The sequence below is a fragment of the Lepisma saccharinum genome, chromosome 3 (genome assembly GCF_977018435.1).
Source record: "Lepisma saccharinum chromosome 3, izLepSacc3.1, whole genome shotgun sequence".
In the NCBI taxonomy this organism is placed as follows: Eukaryota; Metazoa; Arthropoda; class Insecta; order Zygentoma; family Lepismatidae; genus Lepisma; species Lepisma saccharinum.
Genome location: NC_139231.1, coordinates 53,122,450 through 53,144,850, shown reverse-complemented (window position 1 = coordinate 53,144,850; position 22,401 = coordinate 53,122,450). Strand labels below are relative to the sequence as shown.

Here is a 22,401-nt window from a genome sequence, read left to right as displayed (position 1 = left end):
ATAGTCTTATATTTAACCTTTAACAAACGAAATGTTAAATTTGGGAATTCTTTTAACAGTTTAAAAAACCCTGTAACTTCCTATCACACTCTCCTTAGCAAAAAATTAGACATGTACGAGGGGAGTTCAAAAAGTTTCCACATTCACCTAGTTCAAAATGTCGGAGAAAGTTGAAACTCACCACCCACTGTTACACATTTTTGACACCGTTGCAAACACTTGCGAAACCATCTTTGTATAATGCTGCAGATTGGGCATTTAGCCATGGGGTAATTCTATGTCAAATCAACCAATTTTAAAATAATTGGTTGCATGACCATTTTAGGAAAATTTAATTTTTAGTACGTAAGTTTGTACATGTTTCTAGATATCAAAACCAATGTTCAAAAAAAAATATTGTCTGTAGTTCTCCTGGGGCAGCCATTTTTCCAACATGGCGCATGGCTTTTTTTGCTCATGTAGCAGTTTACAGAAACTTTAATATCTCAAAAACCATTAGAGCTAGAGACCTGAAACAGAATTCATTTTGTAGCTAATGAAGTATACTTTATATGATAATCAAGTATGTTTTGCTAAAAAATTGCATCCTAAGTACGAAAATTATGGTGGAAATTTGGATAACAATAGGTAAAAATTTGGATTTTTAAGCCCGATTTTTTTAATGAAGGGGTTTAGTCTAAGGCTTGAATTTGTTTTCATGTCTAGACCTACCTTCAGGGTGTCTTCAAATAAAGTATCAGTGCTTAGAAATGCAAACCTCTTTCACAGCATAAGCTCAAACATGGCTGTTCATTGAATTTTGACAGTTTTCGGGGTTAAATATCTCAGATGGGTCCTCTTGAAAAATTCTGAAATTTTGCATGAAGGAAGCCCTGCATGAACCTAACTCATAGTAAAAATCTCAACTTTTAGATTCAACTCGTTTTGATCAATATGAGGTAACGTATGTGACCTAATTTCAGATGTTGCAAAGTAAGGTTAAGCTATATCCCATACTTAGAATAATGAAGTCTTTTATTTTTATTTGTTAAAGTTGGGTTAAAAAAGCCTCAGAAAATATAGTAACGTAAGTTTTAATACTTGACTTACCAGAAATTGAATTTTTCAAAAGGACCCATCTGAGATATTGAACCCCGAAAACTGTCAAAATTCAATGAACAGCCATGTTTGAGCTTATGCTGTAAAAAAGGTTTGCATTTCTAAGCACTGATACTTTACTGTAGGTCTACACATGAAAAAAAATTCAAGCCTTAGACTAAACCCCTTCATTAAAAAAATTGGGCTTAAAAATCCAAATTTCCACCATAATAGGATGCAAGTTTTAGCAAAACATTCTTGAATATCTTAAAATGTATACTTCATTAGCTACAAAATGAACTTTGTTTTAGGTCTCTAGCTCTAATGGTTTTTGAGATATTAAGGTTTCTGTCAACTGCTACATAAGCAAAAAAAAAAAAAAAAAAAAAGACATGCGCCATGTTGAAAAAATGGCTGCCCCAGGAGAACTAAAGACAATAATTTTTTTTGAACATTGGTTGTGATATCTAGAAACATGTACAAACGTGTGTACTAAAAATATATATTTTCTAAAATGGTCATGCAACCACAATTGGATGGTTTGGCATGGAATGACCCAATGCCTTTGTCACGGATATGATGTCATTGTCATTGAAAATGCTTTCCGCGCAAAAATTTCTTCATATTAGGGAAGAGGAAGAAATCCAAAGGTGCAATATCCAGGGAATATGGAGGATAAGGCAAAATATCATAGCCACACTCACGTGCTTTGACGAGATGGGGGGGGGGCAAAACAGTTACTTTCCTTGGTAGATAAGGTTTAGCATAGGGCAATGGTAAAAAGTATGGGGAGGGGGCATTTGTCCCCCTTGCCCCCCTAATCGCCGCCCTATGTAACTGTTCAGCGAGAATTTTGCCATTGATACGGAAGAGATCCTCTGTCCAAATCAAGCATTACGAGATGGCTGCAGAACTTCTGTTCCAGATGTTGCTATTCCTTGAAGAAGAATAACGGAGAGTATCCTAACTGTTACTGGTGATAGATATGCTGGGGCATGTATGGGCAGAAGTGGATTACCGCCTTGATGTTCTGAGAGCAACTAGAGGGGCGCACATTGAGGTGTGTGGCATATAAACGTGGAGAGTTGTAGCACATTTGCAATCAACAGCATATTTCTATTGCATGTAGTTTCCAAGCTATGTTTTTTGTACGGTACTGGGACTTTATGAACACCCTGCATTATTAGCCCCCCCCCCCCCCCCGCTGGTAACTTAACAACACATTATCTCCTGGAGGTTTATTCCTACAAATAATTTATATTGCTTTTCTGTTACATTTTCAAAACACTCATCTTTTTGAGTACATTATTATTTCCTACTAACAGGACCATTCAACTCTTTCCAGGTAAATCAATATAATTTTTAACCATTAGGGAGTACATGTAAATTTAGTCTCTTGGAATTTCCTGATATAAAACACAATTGAATTATAACGTAAGGTTTACATAATGATAAGTCTTATCTTGTCAAGGAATGAACAGACTTTTAAGAGTTCTGATACCAACTAAAGCTGCTAGTCATTATTTGGAGAAACCTTTTAAATTACAATTACAAGCAATTGTTTGTGTCTGCTCCGGTGTATTCACTTTTCACGTATTCAAAGAATTTCATGTGATTAGCCTCAAGTCAAGTACATTTACAATGGTCAAAATAAATTAGCAAGTCATTAAGTAACCAATGACAGATCAAGAAATAAAGAAGAATATTTTACAGTTAGTAAGGATGTTATGTTTCTACTTCTACACTATACCCAAATTACCTTATTTATTATCAAAGATAGTAGAATAGAAAAGTCTTTATTTACTAGTGTCTAGTTCAACCTTAGGCTGCCCACCTAACTGCACAATGAAATAAATTATTTAACATTAATGAACTGACTGAAGCAGGGGGGAGGCAAGGTGCCAAAACTGGGGTAGGAAGGACAGTTTATTTCACTTTGTAGATAAAGTTTAGCATAGTGCGGGGGCAAAAGTGCAAAAAAGTGGAGGAGGATAATCGCTGCCACCGGCCATAAACATATGAAAATTTTACTATTTATGGGCACTGTTAAATAAATAAGGTAACAAGATATTTTCTGGTAAACTTATATATTGAACAGCCCTCACACATAGTGATTTTGAAATGTTACCATGCAGGGAGAGGGTACTAAGGTTTATAGCACTTAAAGAGCCAAAGTTGCTAGATCTGCTTACATTTCTAAAATGGCATCTGGAGCATAACTGGAGATCACTGGTGTTCTTTCCAGTTTTACATCATACACTGGGAAAGGACCTAATAAAATAAGAAGTTCTTGTACGATCTGGAGAAACACTCTGTACAGTACTAAATGCAGCCCTACCTGTCGGAAGACACCATGTTTTCCAAATAAAGAAATTGTTGTTCCACCCACAGGCATGATCTTCGCTGGCCCCATGCAATCGTAAATTGTGATTGCAAGCTGTGCATTGCGTGGAAGATCGCTGAACATAACTGGCAGAGTAACCCATTCGTTCCAGCTGGAAAATTACAAATAAAAATATTATATTCATGATGGTTGCAGTTTTAATATTGTACAGCTGATGCATGGCTACAAGCCAAGGCATAGAGAAATCTTCCCTCTTCAAAAAATGTGAAAATGACAAATTAATCAACACCCCACTCCAACTTTCCAGGAACCCCTCTAAGAATCATAGTGGCCAGCTTCAACCAACCCAAAATGGCTCCTTTGGAAACTCAGTGCCCATAATGACAAGTTACCTTACTGCCAAAAGAACAGCCTCTAAACCCAAGGATTTCGCGACTTCCTTTGTCATAGCTGAAAACTACAAGCTAGCCAGCCAGCATAGCCATAGCTGACATTCACACATCAATACCAATCAGCCTGGCACTGACTCCACAGAATATGGTACAACAACAGTGCGAAACCACAGTATGAAACAGAAAAATGCACTCACCTACATGCAGGGTGGATAAAAATCATGATTTTTATTTTTAAAAAATTATTTTTGTTGATTTTTTTAAAAATTTTAATCTGATTTTTAAATTTCAATTGGATTTTTTAAATTTTAATTGATTTTTTATTTTAAAAAAAACATGCTTAAAATTGCTTGCATGGTTTCTGGCATCATGCACATAAGATATACGATTTTTATAGAAAGGCTTTTTTCTAGTAAATAGCCCTGTAAAATATTTGAACAGTTTGATTAAAAAAATATATATACGTAAACATACATTTTTCTGTTTCTGATATAACTACTATGGAAATGTTTGTTGAGTCTGTCAATGAAACTAATAATAATAATTTCAGCAACTTTTCTTCCAGTGAAACTAAAACATTCTGGATGTACTCTATAATTGTAACTTAAAATATTAACTTAAATATTTTTAGTCTTTATATCTGAATTTTGGAGATTTTTTAAGATAGTTCAAAAAAATCAGGTGCCATGTTTATTTAGTTTAATGATATTGACACTATTTATGGTTTAACACGATTAGTATTTTGTATATTTTTCTACACAAAATGTTTGCTATTTTTGCCCATAAAATTATTGAATTTTGAATCAAGAGAATTCCTGTGTTTACATTTCCTTTCTTATGAGCATCACACCATCGGTACATATATTTTATTTCCTATATTTTCCTATCCTAGAACCTAATAATCACCATTAAATGATTACGAGAGTAATGTACTTTCACCAAAAGTGTTTCTGATATCTACAAAATCCTTATGTACATTAGTCTATAAATTATTTATTTAGAGTGATTTAAATCAGTATTCTTTTTTTAAAATCACCTTAGTTAAATCGAGATTTAAATCAATCCATCCTGCCTACATGCGTGCCTCACCTACAACTATTTCACATTTGAAGAAAATTTCTTCCACTAAAAAGATGGCCTAGCGATGGGTAACCCCCCATTCCGCATAACTGTCAGGCATCAGGTTACACAGCAAATAAATCCATACGCCACACACGGTACAGAAGATATGTGGACGACACCCTAGTCATTTACAAACAGGCTGATGACCTAAACCATCTCCTAACCATCCTCAACAGCATACACCCCAACATAAAATACACTGCAGAAAAGTAAGCCTCCTCAACTTTCTTGACCTCAGCATCTAATGCCATAAAGACAAGTTTATCACTTCCATGTACAGGAAGCCAGGCTCAGGCATCCAGTACACCAACATGCTGAATCCAACCTCCCACCAAACAGAAAGCCTGAGTGTGGATGAATTTCTACAGAACTACTTTCACACACAGCTCCATAGAAAATGACCTTCAAGATGAAATAGCACATATCACAGATATAGGACTAAACAATGGATACAACGAATGTCAGCTGTCAATGTGGTGCACAAAAGCTAAAACACAGTTCAGACACCCACAATGCAGACACAAGTCATCAAGATAAGTCTCTCACAATACCTCAATACCACAAACCATTCCATCTCCTCCACATCCATACTTCACCAAACTGGTTCCTCATGGAGAACACTATCAACGAAAAGCATGCTATCATCCGAAATCAACCCTAAACCCAGACAATGGACAAGCACATCCGACCTATGTAGTTCAAAATTTCCCAGACAGCAAGAACAAATGTGGACCTCCCATAGAACCTAATATCACCTGCTCAAAGAATGCAAACTGCACCATGCATCAGACAGCATCACCAGACGACAGAAACCAGAACAACTTCCAGCAGAAAACACAGCAGTTGACTCAAGCCTAGGAACACCCACCCATTAGCACTGCCAGATGAGAGAAACAAACAAAGTAGTGCACCACCATCACCATAACCTTCGTTAATGAAGGCAGTAGTCCTTCCAAAATAATCGAAAAAAAAAAAAACAATTATTAAATCTGCAATGGAATAATACAGTAGATCATAGAATATATAATTATTATAGTTATGTATGATATTTTTCTGATTCATCCATTCCTTGTTTTTGATCAGGAGATTTGAAACATCTAAGAGAAAGGAGCTGAGCACAACTTCATAATTCAGAGCAAATAAATCAATGGTGTAGAGAAGAAAAATATTTATGAAAAATGCAGGGTTAGTTTTAAGTCACTCCAAGATTTACAAACTCTGTAGTACAATAACCAAGACAGAGAGCAAAAGGAACAACCATTATATAGAGTCTCCCCATATGTTCACCCTTGATGATGAAGCACATGTCAATACTGTAATCCAGTTAATGTCACACATTGCTGTATTTCATGCTTGTTAGTAGTGGCTGCCTCCATGATTTTTTGAGCTAACATAAATTCTATTGTATTGAGAACAATGTATAAATAAGTCTTGCAATATATAACCCAAACAAAAAAAAAATCATGTGGGTTTACATCAAGTGATCATGGAGGGCAGGGAAGTAAAAGCAAGCCTTCTTTTGAAATGTGCCAAGTTCAACATTTACTAGTAGTGAAACTACAGGCATGCCATGAAGCAAACTTGGAGGAGTTCTATTTGATATACTCCTTTCTGATGTGGCTGTTTTGGAGCATTTTGAAAGGCTAATACCAATGCATGAACATTGCAACAATTAAAAGCTGTTCAGAATATTCATAATGTTAATGTATAAGTATTTCGTTGCAATAACGTCACAGCTCCTTACCAGAGTTTAATTAAAATTATACCAAGAATGTTTACATATGAGACAACTGGAATATCATATAGCTGTAACTTATTAATGGAAGCTTTGCACACAATATTGGTGCAAAATTAGTTGAAATTATACAAAATGCTCAATTTCTTGTATAATTAGACTCCATGAAAATGCTGTGCAGCAATATTTTTTTCAGACTCCAAGATATTCGAGCTATAGAAAAATATCAGCTGATATTAATCAGTAGTTTTTGCAGCTAGACACTTTGAAAAGAGGAACTCTATTGCATCTAAACACATCGCATGATACATTTCAAGAAGGCAGAAGAAAAAAAAGCTTTTTGCTAGTTGTGTGTGCTTGACAGCACTCCACAGTTATATTCAAAACCATGAGTAGAATATATTTTCTGGGCATAAAGAATACAAAGATTCATCCTATCCGAGTCCCAGGGCATGTATTATTCAATAATCTCGACAGTAATCTAAATAATCTAGTGCATGATGTTGGAGTTTCATGGGCACAATTTTTTTTTCATTTTAACAAAAATTACTACTTTATATTTAGAGCTGTTGAACTGAAATTGTGACAGCAGCTAAATACCTCAGAGGACTTGCCTACTACTACATTTGAGTGAATTCAACCAATGGGTTTGAAGTGGCAGATTTTAAAACCATCGTAACAAAAATTTTCGGCAATGTACCACAGTTCCTGCATGGAGAAGATAGATATTTTATTTGGTTGTTATTCAATTCATGATCAGAGTACAGCAAACCAAATACACAATCTACTATCATCAGAGCTCAAGGTTAGATTTCCAAACCTCAACATGTGGAATGACAATGCAATGGTTACTAATATTAGCATAAGATTAATTGAACATGATCACCTTTTATGTAATATTATAGACTTAAGAAACTCCACTCTAAAATGTACACCTGCATTTCTAGATTCTATTGTTACTCAAATATTTTATCTAGGATAGAAAGAGATAAAGCTCGAAAATTACTTTCTTTTTTTATGATAATCTGCACCTTGTGATAAGATAACTCATTTTAACAAATGAACGAAAATACATGATTATCTATAGGTGCATGTGATTTGTTAGTTGGAAGGCAAATGATCAGCTGATTGAATAATGGTGCTACATGGGTTATCAGTTTGTCCTTTTAAAAAAGGTAAAGCAGTCCAAACCAGAAATATATTGGAATTGTAGTCCAGCCTCTCTGCTAAGCCAACACCAGCGAAGAAAAGATTAGTAAATTGGCAATGACATACAAAGCTATTTTTAGGTCATGTGTTCACTTCTTCACAGATGTAGCACAATTATACTTAAGAGATATTGACACACATCATGTGCTTATCATGAGTTCAAAACATTTTACTCAACCTTATATAAACACATGGTAGAAAGATGCTGCAAAAACACTTTTTAAGCATTTAAGTACAGTAAACAATGCAGGCCCAAGCAGGACTTGAAACCAGTTCCCTGGTATACCATGCCATTTCTCTACTAAACAAGCTACTGATCCAGCCCTGGTTATGTTGAATTCTTCACTTTCACTGTGTTGCTTGTATGTACCTCTCCCAGCTGCAACAAGGGTATTTTCCAAAGTTTGGCTACATTATGAAGAATGACTTTGCTCATTACTATTTTCCATTTCTTAGATGATGGCAGTACAGTGCATTACAGTATTCTCCTTGCCTCTTAAAAAACTGAAAAGGGAAGGCAATTTCTCCAATAAATAAACAGTTAATCTATGTTTCTTGACAATATAATTTTTATTCACCTTATAGTCGGTGACTAATGACAAAGGACTGGGAACAACACAAATGACATCTAACTGAGTACATCAACTATGGTCTAAATAAGCTATATCTTACATAATTCACATTTTACAGATTGTCACTCAGAAAGAGTAGGCCCAAAACAAATAGCCTTTTGTTATTGGTAAGTTCCAGAAATTGATTGGCGAATAAAAATTATATTTCACAAATAACCCAGATTTATTTATGTAAGAGGTGAATTTGTTCTACAAATTTAAAGGAAAGCTTCCTCTTTAGCTGACCGTCCACTTGTTCAGCTTAGAAGCAAAGACTTCGCTTGCTATGGCTTCATGTATGTATTGAATTAACGTATTGAATGCATTCAATAATTTACATTTGAATAATTTGTGTTTCTCTTATTTCACATCACTTTTCTGCCTATTTAGGCTAACTGCAATATGATGTTGAAGGATGATGATTAGATGAAACTGATGACCCAAGCTAGGGCTCAAACCTAGGCCCATCAATGGTGAGATTGGGGCTTGGGCGCAAGATTAATGCATGAATAAATTAATTTGTGTGTTTATTATTCCTTTCTTCGGTGTTTCACTTAGACATTTTGTCGGTAAATATATATATATATATATATATATATATATATATATATATATATATATATAAAGTACTTACTTCCAACGTGAAGTGAATGGCTTGTACGAAGTTGACACTGGCAATGCCAACGGCCGTCCATCAGAGAAAACTTGGCATTCCACCACCAAATCTGCACAGCCTTCTTGGTAAAGCCCAGAGAATTTAAGCATAGGATCTTCCAACAACTTGTCATATTCAGGCTTGTGGCGCTTCCCCTCGAGTGTGCCTCTATGAAAGAAAGGTAAAAAAATGTCAATGTGGCTAATTATAAAAAACTGTTAACCCTCAGTTGGTATACATGTCAGTGCGGCTCTCACCCTGGGATATAATTGTAAGTTTTTAAGGCCCTGATAATGATATAGCTTTCTGGTCTTGTGTAACTGTATCTTGGAATGTCTATTACCAGATGATGCCAATTCTAGGTTGTAACATTGCTCTCTGTCTGCGAAGACATGTCATTTTCATGGCAGTCTGTGTTTTGTGAGCACCGCGCTCACACGTATACCAAGCACGTAACAATTTTTTTCCTGCATATTTTATTTCTGTGTGCACTGAATTCATGTTGTATCACTGTTTTGATTCTTTGGTAATTATTTTATTTGACTTAATTTACTTATTACTGTCATTATTTCTGTCTAAATCAACTTTGAAACCTGATATTCATTACGAATGCACAACGGCAGTTCCGAGCATTGCTAGTGATGACAAAAAAAGAAGACCTTGGCAGGGTGTTTGATTCTCAGGGCTCAGATGATAATGTTGTTGAGGAGTTAATGAAAGGCGAAAATGATAGCAACAGATCAAACTCCTTGTGAAGATGAGCCTATTTTAACTTGTTCTTTTCCCTCAATTTATTGGGCAGGATAAAACTACGAAGTAGAATTTACATCTCTCTCATCAACATGTAATACATTATGAATTATTGAATTTATTACTAATGTTGTGCACATTAGTTAACATCAGAAGTAAATTCCAAATAAAATTATAAAAATTGTTGTTTTCCATGACAAATTGTCTCTAGCATTAGGTAATCAGTAATATTGCAATAAAAGAATATCATTTTGTTATGTAATAAATAAGATAAATATTAACATCTAAGTGATATATGTTAGACAATATATATTTATATACTATTTTTAATGTGATGAATGTAAAACGATATTCGAAAAAAAAAGCAAAAAACAAAACAAAACAACAACATGAAATTCATGTGTGAGCACCACGCTCACACGTATACCAACAGAGGGTTAAGAAACAATACAGAACTATATGGCACTGTTGTTAAAAATTTTATAGATCCCTCATAGATCACCGAAATACAAAAATCAATACACCTACACCTAACGTGTATGATGTCAATTTATAGAAAACCCACATTTATCAAGGCAATAGTTCTTACAGGTGGTAATCACTTAATAAAATGTAGATAATCTTTCATGTAGGTGGGGGTAACAGCATGTTAAAAGTTAATAAAATATTACTTAAAAACACAAATGTCATATTTTATCAACTTTTAAAGGGGAACAATATGGAAGACCAACATCCAAAGATTTATTAAGTGAATAATTAGCAGAACGAACCATTGCCTTCCCAAAGAAAACATGGGTTTTAAAAAAGGTGACACTACATACCTTAAGAAATTCCTTTTTTTTATTTAAATATTTTCTTTGTGATAATAAACAACAGAAAAATGCATACACCAGCAAGATCTACCGTGAAACAAACATACACCTCTACTTCCCCTGCTCTTGAATATGGTTGTAATGCTGCTGGGTCAAATGAAGACATTGTGATGGCATTTGTTGTAGCCGCGAAGGGATCTAGAGTAGGGGTTCACAAAATTCTTCCGGATTTCTGCTTTCTCATTCCTATGCCTACACAAATTACCGCAAATACTAATATATACTTCTCCCCAAGCTTCCAGATAGTAATCTCCATTGTCTTCTTGCTAACCTCACCTTCTTCTTCTTCATAAGGTGCTACAACTATCTGCGAGTTTTTGCCAGCTCAAAAATATTGTGATTTCTATCTTTTGCTTGTTGTCTCCAATTTCTAATTTTCATTCTCCTCAAATCTTCTTCTACGTCAGCTTCCAATTTCCTTTTTGGCCATCCTCTTAACCTCAACTATCCCCTTCATTTCCCATTCCTTTCAGTGATTATATTTTAAAAAAACAATTTTAACTATGTTTGCAAACGCTAACCTAACCTTGCCGTGCTTGGTTCGTGGGGCAATTTATGAATGGTTCGTGGGGCTATCTGTGAATTGTTCGTGGGGCTATTTATGAATGGTTCATGGGGGTATTTATGAATGGTTCGTGGGGCTATTTATGAATGGTTCGTGGGGCTATCCGTGAATTGTTCGTGGGGCTATCTATGCATGGTTCATGGGGCTATTTATGAATAGTTCGTGGGGGTATTTATGAATGGTTCGTGGGGCTATTCATGAATGGTTCGTGGGGCTATCCGTAAATGGTTAGTGGGGCTATCGTAAATGGCTTGTGGCGCTATTTATGAATGGTTCATGGGGCTATTTATGAATGGTTCGTGGGGCTATCTGTGAATGGTTCGTGGGGCTATCTATGCATGGTTCGTGGGGCTATCTATGAATAGTTCGTGGGGCTATTTATGAATGGTTCATGGGGCTATTTATGAATAGTTCATGGGGCTATTTATGAATGGTTTGTGGGGCTATTCATGAATGGTTCATGGGGCTATTCATGAATGGTTCATGGGGCTATCCGTGAATGGTTCGTGGGGTTATCCGTGAATGGTTCATGAGGTTATTTATGAATGGTTCATTGGGCTATCCGTGCATGGTTCTAATTTTAAGAAACAATTTTAACTATGTTTGCCTAACCTAATCTTGCCGTGCATGGTTCGTCAGGTTTTCGAACTCCCCAAAAAAATATTTTTCTAATTTTAACCCTTTACCTGCCAATGTTCCCAATTGGGAACATCAACTAATTTCCAATTTCAACTATACTGAAAAAAAAAATTCAAAGTTTTCTTGTTTTTTCTATTAATTTAGGGTGTATATTTACTATTAACAACATTTAATTAATGTTTTCATTATTATCGTCTGGATAGTATACTATGAAATTACACCAAAATGGTTAAAATTGCATTCATAATATTATATATTTTTTATTTACACCCAATTACTTTTTTCTTCTTTGTACAATATCAGGCAGAACATAATGCTAGTATTACATGAAATGCATTACAATGGGTTTTTCATTGATTTCTATTAGTCTGGACCTAAGTATATTATCATGTTCCCAAATGGGAACATTGGCGTTTTGCATGAACAATGGTTACAGTCAACAAATAACTCGCACAAAAAACTGAAGAGAAATTTTCCTCTCTCACAGTTTTGAGGCAAGATTGTTTTGTAACTTGGTCAACAATGGAAATAAAATCATGCTTATTGTTGGCTACAAGTACATTTGAAATAATTGTTTTTACATTGTTTGTATAACAAATATCCTGGTGTGTTTTGTGCCACGTTCTGTTAGCTGCTTCTGTTGATTCATGCCATCTCATTGTTATAAAATTCAGTCTTTCAACAACATTTGTACGAACAACATGGCATCGAATCGTTTCCTAACATAAGAAGCAGCTTTTCAGTATTTGAATGAAATATTAGATGACGATACTGAAGATATTGGAGATGTAGTGGATATTTGTCAGTAGCCTCCAGAAGAAACTGCAGATCTTACCGATGAGGAAAAAATTGATGACAACGTTTTGGAAGAAGTGGTTCCTTCAGATGTGTGTGGTGAATTGGTTGTCACAACTAATGTGGAACAATCTACTCCGGAGTCTCTTCAGCCAACCACATCAAGAAAGGCTAAAGGGGCAAGTAAACAGGTAGGACATCCTTCGTGGAAGAAGTCTACGGTTATAGAAAACAATTCGCTCCATTGCGATGATTCATTTCAGTGCTTATCCGACAAACACCCAGAATTACTGTCACTGGAACCTATTGAGTTGTTTCATAAAATTTTACCAGACATACCTCGAGCATCTCTCTTCAATGACATGCCTATATGCAGCTCAAAAGGGCAAAATTGTGCCGTTCACCAAACATGACATAGCTCAGTTCTTTGGTTTGCTTCTAATCAGCGGTTATCACAATGTTCCAAGGGAAGATATGTACTGGTCAACAGCAGAAGACGTGACTGTACCAATTGTCCCAACTGTGATGCCCAGGCAGAAGTTTCGGGATATAAAGAAATATTTCCACGTTATGGACAATACTCAATTGAAACAAGGTGATAAACTTGGAAAAATTTCACCATTATATGATGAGCTAAACAACAATCTTCAGCAATATGGAATTTTTCATAAACAACTCAGCATCGACGAATCAATGGTTCCCTATTATGGGCATCATTCTTGCAAGATGTTCATAAAGGGAAATCCGATTCGTTTCGGATTCGAAATCTGGACTCTTAGTTGAAGTGATGGATATCCTATGTTATGAAAATCTATCAAGGAAAGGAAGAAGATGAATCTAACTCTCCACTTGGGAATAGAGTGGTGACAGCCTTATTGAATGTTGTCACTAATCCTCTGCAAGTTGAAGTTTTCTTTGATAATTTCTTTACCTCATACACATTGCTGAAGGAGCTGAAAATAAAGGGGTTCAAAGTAATAGGTACAGTACGAGAAGGAAGGACTAGTAGATGTCCCTTGGTTCCAACAAATGAAATGAAGAAAAAGAAAAGAGGAGAGTTTGACTTTCGATGTGATGGTGATATTTACATGTGTCGATGGAATGATAATTCCGTAGTCACCTTGGCATCCAACTACCAGACACACTTGCCATTAGGAACAGCAAAGTGGTATTCTTGCCAATCAAGGAAGAGGATTGATGTCCCTGAACCTCACTTAGTACGAAAGTACAATAAAGGAATGGGGGGCGTCGATGTCTTCGACCGTATGCTGTCCAGCTACAGACCTCAGAAGCGAGGGAACAAAATGGTGGTGGAATTTATTTTCCAATGCTTTGAATGTGGCAGTTGTTGCAGCCTGGAAAATTCACCAAGAACTTCATGGGAAGAGTTCAAAGAATCACTTGGATTTTCGAAGAGAAGTAGCTACCTTCCTTACTCGCAAAAATACACGAACATCTTCGAGACCAGTACCACGATTTGAAATCCCAGGGTCTATGAGGAAAACTGATGGTCATTTTCTGATTGAAGCAGGACAAGGAAGGTGTGCATTTTGCCAAAAAAAAATGCTAGCCTACAATGTCGCGAGTGTGAAAGAAATATGCATTTACACTGCTTCCCAGCTTTCCATGGCTTATCACCAGTTTAGGACATTCTGTGTGTGTGTGTGTATTTTTTTTTTCATTTTCAAATGTGTAAACTACATATATTTAAAATTTGGTATTGCTACATTTTCAATAAAATAAATCCTTTTCTTCCTGAGTAAAATTGCACAAGGATGTTTTCTCATTTTCATACAATTATGTTATCCTATTATGTATTTGTATTAGTATTTTGTATTTTGAAGGTTGTATTGTTGTCTGACTCTCTGTAAGCTTACATGTAATATTTCTGTACATTTACTATGCTAATATATAAACGGAAAACATGCTGGTCCAGTTGAATTATAATTAGTAAACTCTGTAATAATACTTCACATGAAACGCCAATGTTCCCAATTGGGAACACTCCAGTTTACATATAGAGAAAATAAAAAATAACAATTTTTCTGAATAATTCTCTTTAATGTGCACCAAAGAGACAAAAATTACTGATAAACTCATTAATTTCAAATCCAAAGACAATTCGGCATGTAAAAGGTTAAAAAACAAATTTAACTATGTTTGTGTAACCTAACCTAACCTAACCTTGCTTTGCTTGGTTTGTGGGGCTATTTATCAATCGTTCGTGGGGCTATCTGTGCATAGTTTGTGCGTTTTTCGAACCTGGAAAGAAATACAGAATCAGTAACACGAAAGTAGGTATTTTTCTATGAAGAAGGTTGCAACACTGCATAACCACTGATCATGGACAATGCTAGTCAAGATTTCTCCGCCATATCGCGTGTAACGCAAGCGAACCAAAAAAAAATACTCTATGTGTCTAAAATTGAGATTATTTGTGTGGAAAAGAATCCTTAGGAATGTAGAATACATAAGTATCAATGTGAAAAATAAGGGAATTAGAGACGTTTGGTGGTTACTGAAATTTTAACAAAATTTTAACTATGCTTGCCTAACCTTGCCGGAAATTGTTCGTGGGGCTATCCGTGAATGGTTTGTGGGGCTATTCCGGTATTTTTCGGTTACGAAGGTTGGAAACACTGCATATCCATAGTAATCCACGACGCGTCAAGCTGTGCCCGTCATATTGTGCCTTACGAAAGCGAAAAAAGGAAGAACAATAAATACTCGTAATGTGACAAATTGAAATTATTTTCGTGATAAAAGCAAAATCCCACCTTAAAGAATGTTGATACCTGTAGAATAATCAAAAGTATATCACAGAGAATGTGCCATAGGTCTCTTAAATGTGAAAAATTGATTGATTCCTTCCCTATATAAAGAATTCGTCATGTGAATTATGGAAATAGTCTTTAATCACTTTACTGTGACTTACATTTTAATAGGAATCCTGATGTCTACATCGGAACTATAAACGTAGAAAAACTTATCTCCAATTTCTTCCATTATAGCTTATTTCCTTTATGTACACGCGAGAGAAATTCAAACATAAAATGATGCATATTGCACCCGTGTAACTCTGAACGCAAATATTACAAAATACCACAGATTGCCTGCAAAATACAAACGAACAGCTGACTCTTCTACACAGGCTACGTTCTGCATGCATTCTTCTTCTTCTTCTTGGTTATGTCGAACTGAGGCGATCTTGGACAACGGTACTGAAGGGTTGGACAGACCATGTCTGACAACCCGCACTAAGAGATCTGTTCCAAGTCCCTCATCTGCTTATTCCAAGAACCGTATCCATCCGCTCCCGGCGGACACGCTCCGGAGGTCTGCTTGCTTTTCGATATTCACTCGGCAGTAGTGTAAACTTATTGTTTCAAAGTAATACTTTGTAGGTATTCTCTTTTTTTACCAATTGAATATCACTTTTTGACATATTTTGACAATTTTTTGTCGATGTTTTAGCGTTTAGCAATGTTTTTAGTACAATTTTCACTGCAAAACTTTTTCCCCCACTCATACTTGGTAGGTATATCACGATCTTACGTGATACAACTTAACCTATCCATTTTATTCGTGCTAAACTACACGAGAGCCTTTTTGACCTAGTTTAGAGTAGTAGGTGGAACCGTACGTTCTGGAGCCATCCTTTGACCTACTTTTTATTTTACGACGTTTTACGCACTAAACTAACCTACAATGAGAGAAAAATGGACAGAAAAAGCTCTGGCATCACTTTTTAAGCTATTTTTTACCTCCTGCAAATTTTGCTCTTATGCTAACTCGTCCTTTGACCTACTTTTTATTTTACGACGTTTTACGGACTAAACTAACCTACAATGAGAGAAAAGTGGACAGAAGAGAAGCTTTGGCATCCCTTTTTAAGCTATTTTTTTTACCTCCTGCAAATGTTTGCTCTTATGCTAACTCGTTCTTTGACCTACACTTTTTGAAATGACTTACGACATTTTCTTATAAGTCTGCTGTCTCCTCTTACTGTAAAAGGTCCCTCAGTGTAATCTACTACGACCTTGTGCTCTCTCAGCGTAATCTGCTACGATGTTTTTTTTTTTTTAAAAAAAACTCATGTGTGTGATCTTCTGCGGTGTGTGTGTGTGTGTGTGTGTGATAATCAAAATTATTATTTTTGTTAAGGCCCTCAAAAAAAATAGAAAAAAATTAATATCCCCAGCCATAGAGAGAGTGGGGGGTGTGCGCGTGGTGCCCAACACAAAAGTTCTATAATGGTCATGGCTATCGAAGCCATATGCCTCTGTAGAGAGAGTTTCACGAGTTATTATTATTTTTTTTTTATTTGCGCACCGAACTAACTTACATTGTATTTTATATAACCTTGTTGATTTTTTTTAGTATGTGGCAATTATTTTTTTTTTTTACGAATTCTTTTTTAAAACTGCTCTGTGACCCTCTCGTTCTTCACGTCGTGGACGAAGGACTTCTCTGCGACCAGGATGACGCTACATAGAATATCCTCGGGCAACGGACTGTTGAACTCGCAGACGACCTTCATGTTGGTTCGATCGTTGACCACCACCTGCTTTCTCTTAGATGTGTTGATGACGGTCATGGGTCTGTGAGTTTTGAATTCGCTGGGCGTGTAGTACATGTCCACGCTTCCCTCGGTCACGCGTTTGTAAGCCGAGAACGCTTCGTAAAGTTTGAGATAATCGTCTTTGGTCATGTCGAGGTTGTAATTCTCGCGCGGGAACACTTCGTTCCTACCATTCTTGAGATAAACGTTCTTGATCTTGCAGTCGTCGAACTTGCTGGAATCTTTTTCCTGATTCTTGTCCCTCCCGGTCTGAAAGAGCACTACGACGAAATCTGGCATGTCGAACTGTATGTTGTTGAACTGCGTCGTCACGTCGAATTCCATGTGACTTCCCGACGCCATCTTTTGCACGCACTGGTAACCGTGAAAGTGAATCGGCACCTGCGGACTTTTCAAGATCTCCGCTTTGTACTTGAGGGCGTAATTCGTTTCGTATTCCAGCACCGGCATTCTCAATTCCATGCTCCGGACGACGCATTTCGCTGCTTCGGGTAATGTGTTGGCTATCGGCGTGGTGCCGTCCGGACCCAAAGTAGCGTATCGCATCAGTGCGTCGTTGTCGTTGGCCGCTCTTCGAAACGTGATCCTCAGTCCTCCCTTCCACATGATCTCCTTGTAGTCTGAGAAGAAACCGGGAAGCAGACGCATGGGAAAGAGCACCGTGTGACTTCTCGTCGATATTTTGGTCCCGGCTTCGAATCCTCCCGCCTGGTAGTATGCCGCGTCCGTTTTGGATAATTTCAACGTTCCCACTGCCGTCGACGTGATGCCTGGATAATCGATTCTGTCGATGACGGTGTTGTGTTTCCTCACCTCCACCTGCGAGAACAGGTGAGGCACGAAGTTGTCCACGAGTATTAAGTTTGCTGCTGCGGGAAACGCGTCTCCGCTTTCCTTCTTCACCACGTCGAATTGAAGGTAGAGGTCTGCTCTGTGAGGATGAACGAACCCGTCGCCTACGTCTACGTCGTATTCGATCTCCCTGTTCGCTTCGTTGAGATTGGCGAACGTGCGACGGTTGGGAGGAAAAGATTGCAATTCGTAACTTTCGATTTGCTCCATGATGTGTGTATGGTTATTTATTATACGTTGATCTCCACGATGGCAGTGGTCGTTGCACCTGCGAAATCCACAACGTCTCCTTTCTCGTTCGTCACCACCAACTCTATGTCGTCTATGCGGTTGCGACATACTGGAAAATAGATCGGCGAAGAGGGTGTGTAGATGATCGGTTCCATGAACTCGGAACTGGGTTTGAAAGTGGCTATGATTCCCGTCTGCTTGTGACTTCCTAATCCGTCCGAAGATTTCGTGATCATGCCTTCCGCTACGTTGCAGTGTACGTTCAGAGTCTCTATGGCCAAGAATTTAGGAATGTTGGTTGCTACGTGCTTGATGCCAGCTTCGAGTTTGGTGTCGTTCTCGAAACCTAAAAGTTCTCCCATGGTGCCAAGGTCCACGGTCTCCGTCGCGGACACGATTTCCACTCTGTGCGTGACCGAATTTTGAGAAAGGTACGTGCCTTTGGGTAATTGAGCTTGCAAAGTAGAAAGATTGTATTGACCTGGCGTGACGACGATGTGTTCGCTTCCGACGCTAATTTTGTTGTTGTGCTGCGTGACGTTAGGTATGAGGTACATGCTGTAGAATGCACGCAGAGCCACGGATTTAGGATAGACGATGTCGTCGTGCAGCGTGAGTTTCAAGATCGAAGATTCGCTCGTGAGATGGAACACACCCATCCTAGTGATGATGTTTAAGATTCCACAATGCTTTCTGGAAATCTTCGATCGTAGGGTTATTTATTTTAGAGAGAAACGCGAGCACGGAGAGGCAGAGATGACCGCAGTTCACGTCTCCGAAATTTTGAATGCGTTCGTCGTTGTAGTATATAGAGGTTTTGTTTGTTTTCAGGTAATGGACTAAATTTGTAGGTGGAACACCTCCGAAAGAATCGAAAACGAATGCTTTGTTATTGTTGTTTTTGTGGTAACATATCCAATGCGTGCCTGGATTTTCTTGACTGTCCAAGTTGACTACGCCGCATTCTCTATTTTTAACGGTTGAAGCTAGCGAGTCGGACATGAAAACTCCTCTGAAGTGTTTGATTCGTAACGGTTCGATCAGAGATTCAATGTCTCGGTTGGTGAGTGCTGCTGTTTCTTTTTTTTAAACTTTTTCATCACGCCCTTGCCCCCTTTCTTCTCCATGGCCAGGTTGTGACGTTTCTGTTCTTCCAACTCGGCCTTGTTCTTCTTCGAGTCGATGACGGTTTTCGCGATGGCGGCGCTTCCGCCGGCCAAACTTCCAACGGCCCCCAATGCTGCCAGGATGGCCGGGATGCTGAATATGAAACCTCCGATCTTTTGCTGTTTCCGCGAACGCTGCAACCTTTTCAATTGAGGTGTGCTGAGCAGCAATTTCATTCCGTGTCCTTTCGACAAGCAAGAACGTTTCTTCTCGCGTTGTTTCTTGGTGAGTAACCCATCGAGGGCACCTAGATTTTTAAGATTCGAATATGGTATCTGGTACACGACACCCTTGGGCTTCATTTTTTTTGATGCTATATGTTATCTGAGAAAGAGAACAACTTTTTTTTTCCCGTTAGGTTTACGATGTGTGTTATTTATATATCGTCTCACTCAAAACAAACTGTGGCGATGTGTTATTTATATATATGTATTCTGGGAAAGAAAAAAAAGTTTTTGCTTCGCCTAATGCTATCATGTGGTTTACAAGATCGTCAGTTTCAATGTTCGACGCGTACCATTCTTTGGTAAATCTTCTTCTCCCCTGCCTACACTCGTGCAGCTCGTCTAATTTATCGTCAATTTTTTTGTTTGCGGCTCGAAAGAGAGTCTCTGGGGATCGGAACATTTTTTTCATTTCGCTTATTTCTCGGAGGTGATCCATGAAAATCATTTTGCACGGTGAACGAAATTCTGGCGTTACTTTACACAAGTCTATGAGTTTAGTTACATCCCCGTCGAACGTGAACGTAAATATTTTGTGCAATACTTCGGGAGGAAGTTGAGTTATAGAAGTTGACATTTTTTTATGGTATGTTATTTATATATTCCGGGGGGTTGGGATGTCCGTGATTAAACAAATTCTATTACGTGCCTTGTTTTCTTACCAAGAAGTTCCTTTGTCCCCTTGTACACGATTCGAGTTTTGTTCTCGATTAAAATAGATAGCTTCTCGTCGGATAACATGATAGCGTATCGATCTGGTAAAAATAGACTGTATTGTCCGTTGAGCAACAGACGCACCTTGGGACCATACTGCGTAGAAACGATTGAACCGGAAGTTATCGTGTAAGGTTTGTCGACTTCCAATTCCTGAATTTTTACATACTCGACTGACAAATTTAGCATTTGTTTTAATGCTTGGAGATCACTCATTTTTTCAGTCGTCATATCGAAGAGAAATTTCAGGGTGTTAGAGAATTTTAATTTTTCACAATGTGTGTTATTTATATATACCGAAGAATTTTTTTTGAGATCTCGTAGATTTTTTTTTCACGATGTGTGTTATTTATATATCAAGTTTTCATTTTACTTGTACATTTTTTTTGATAACTTTTTTTTTTCTGACGGTAATAATTTTTCCACGTCAACTTTTTTGACGAGACAAATTTTTTTAACGATAAAAAATTTTTACGATAAGGCAACTTTTTTCTGACGGTAATAATTTTTTCACGTCAACTTTTTTGACGAGACAAATTTTTTTAACGATAAAAATTTTTTACGATAAAGCAACTTTTTTCTGACGGTAATAATTTTTCCACGTCAACTTTTTTGACGAGACATTTTTTTGACGATAAAAATTTTTTACGATAAGGCAACTTTTTTCTGACGGTAATAATTTTTCCACGTCAACTTTTTTTGACGAGACATTTTCTTTGACGATAACAAATTTTTACGATAAGGCAACTTTTTTTTTTCTGACGATGTCCACGTCAACTTTTTTTTTTGACGAGACAAATTTTTTTTTGACGATAAAAATTTTTTCCATGGCAATTTTTTTTTGGACATGTACATTTTTTTTGACGTATATTTTTTTGTCATATTTTTTTTTGACACGTACATTTTTTTGACGTGTATATTATTATTTTTTCACAGTGTGTGTAAGAGGAAGAAAGCTTGTGCTTCAGAAAACGAGATGATGTGCGTTACAATATCTGCCGCCTTCTGTTCAGACTTACACCAATCGTCCGTGTCCATCCTTTCGTTTAATTTTTTGCCTGCGGCCGAAAGCAGAATGTTGAGATCACCGCACCTCAGACCGCTGATCTCCCGAAGATGGTCCTTGAGAACCATTTCACAAGGGATGCGAAATTCCGGCGTCGTTCTTGCTATGATTACAAGTTTCCCTACATCCTCACAATCTCCGTTTACTGCGTGTTTGAATATTTTAGATAGTAGCTCCGGCGGCAAATCAGTTATACGAGACATGTTGTTATTATTATTATTTTTTACTGTATGTTATTTATATACCCCACCCCAATTTTTGTTTCGTGTTCATGGCGATGGTGGTACCCAGTGCGGCGACCCGTTCACCCAACGATGCGTCTCTGCTCACGAACCTTTCGAAAGCTGCGTGCTCTAACTTTCTGTCTGCTTCGTGACGTGCATCCAGATCGGTGCGAGTGGTGTTGTAGGCGATGTCGTGATCTTTGCATGCCGCGTCCAACGGATTCACACCCTTGTCTCCTCTCTCCAATCTTTTCTCGAGTTTGGTACCCGGTCCGCAGTACTGGTAGCCAGGTAAATGCATCTCGAAAGGTAACTTGTTGATGATGTCGTTCACGAGTCCCTTTCCTTCGGCCACGTTCCAGAATCTCGGAGGCAGCGTGTTGATGATTTTGATGAGGTAACCTATGCCCTTGTCGTCGTTCACGATGAAGTTGGAAAGTTTCGTGCTGATCATGTCCACGATGCCAACCTTCTCGTTGTAGAAATTACGATTGCCTGCATTCTCTTCGCCGGCTATCACCAACAATCGGTCCACGAGCTTCCTCACGTCGTCCACCCAAACGAATTCTTTGGGT

General features: G+C 37.5%; 1 protein-coding gene across 1 annotated transcript in view; it reads right to left on the bottom strand.

Moving 5' to 3' along the window:
- The window catches only part of Pi3K59F (phosphatidylinositol 3-kinase 59F), a 43,445-nt gene extending 27,516 nt beyond the window's left edge, over positions 1 to 15,929 (bottom strand). Inside the window, exons 1-3 of the mRNA XM_083118549.1 lie at positions 15,702 to 15,929; positions 9,125 to 9,313; positions 3,416 to 3,572 (exon numbers count right to left, since the gene is read on the bottom strand). Coding sequence (XP_082974675.1) covers positions 3,416 to 3,572; positions 9,125 to 9,313; positions 15,702 to 15,772 — 417 coding nt within the window. The 5' untranslated portion in view covers positions 15,773 to 15,929. The remainder of the gene's footprint in view (positions 1 to 3,415; positions 3,573 to 9,124; positions 9,314 to 15,701) is intronic.
- Between the last annotated feature and the right edge of the window lie 6,472 nt (positions 15,930 to 22,401).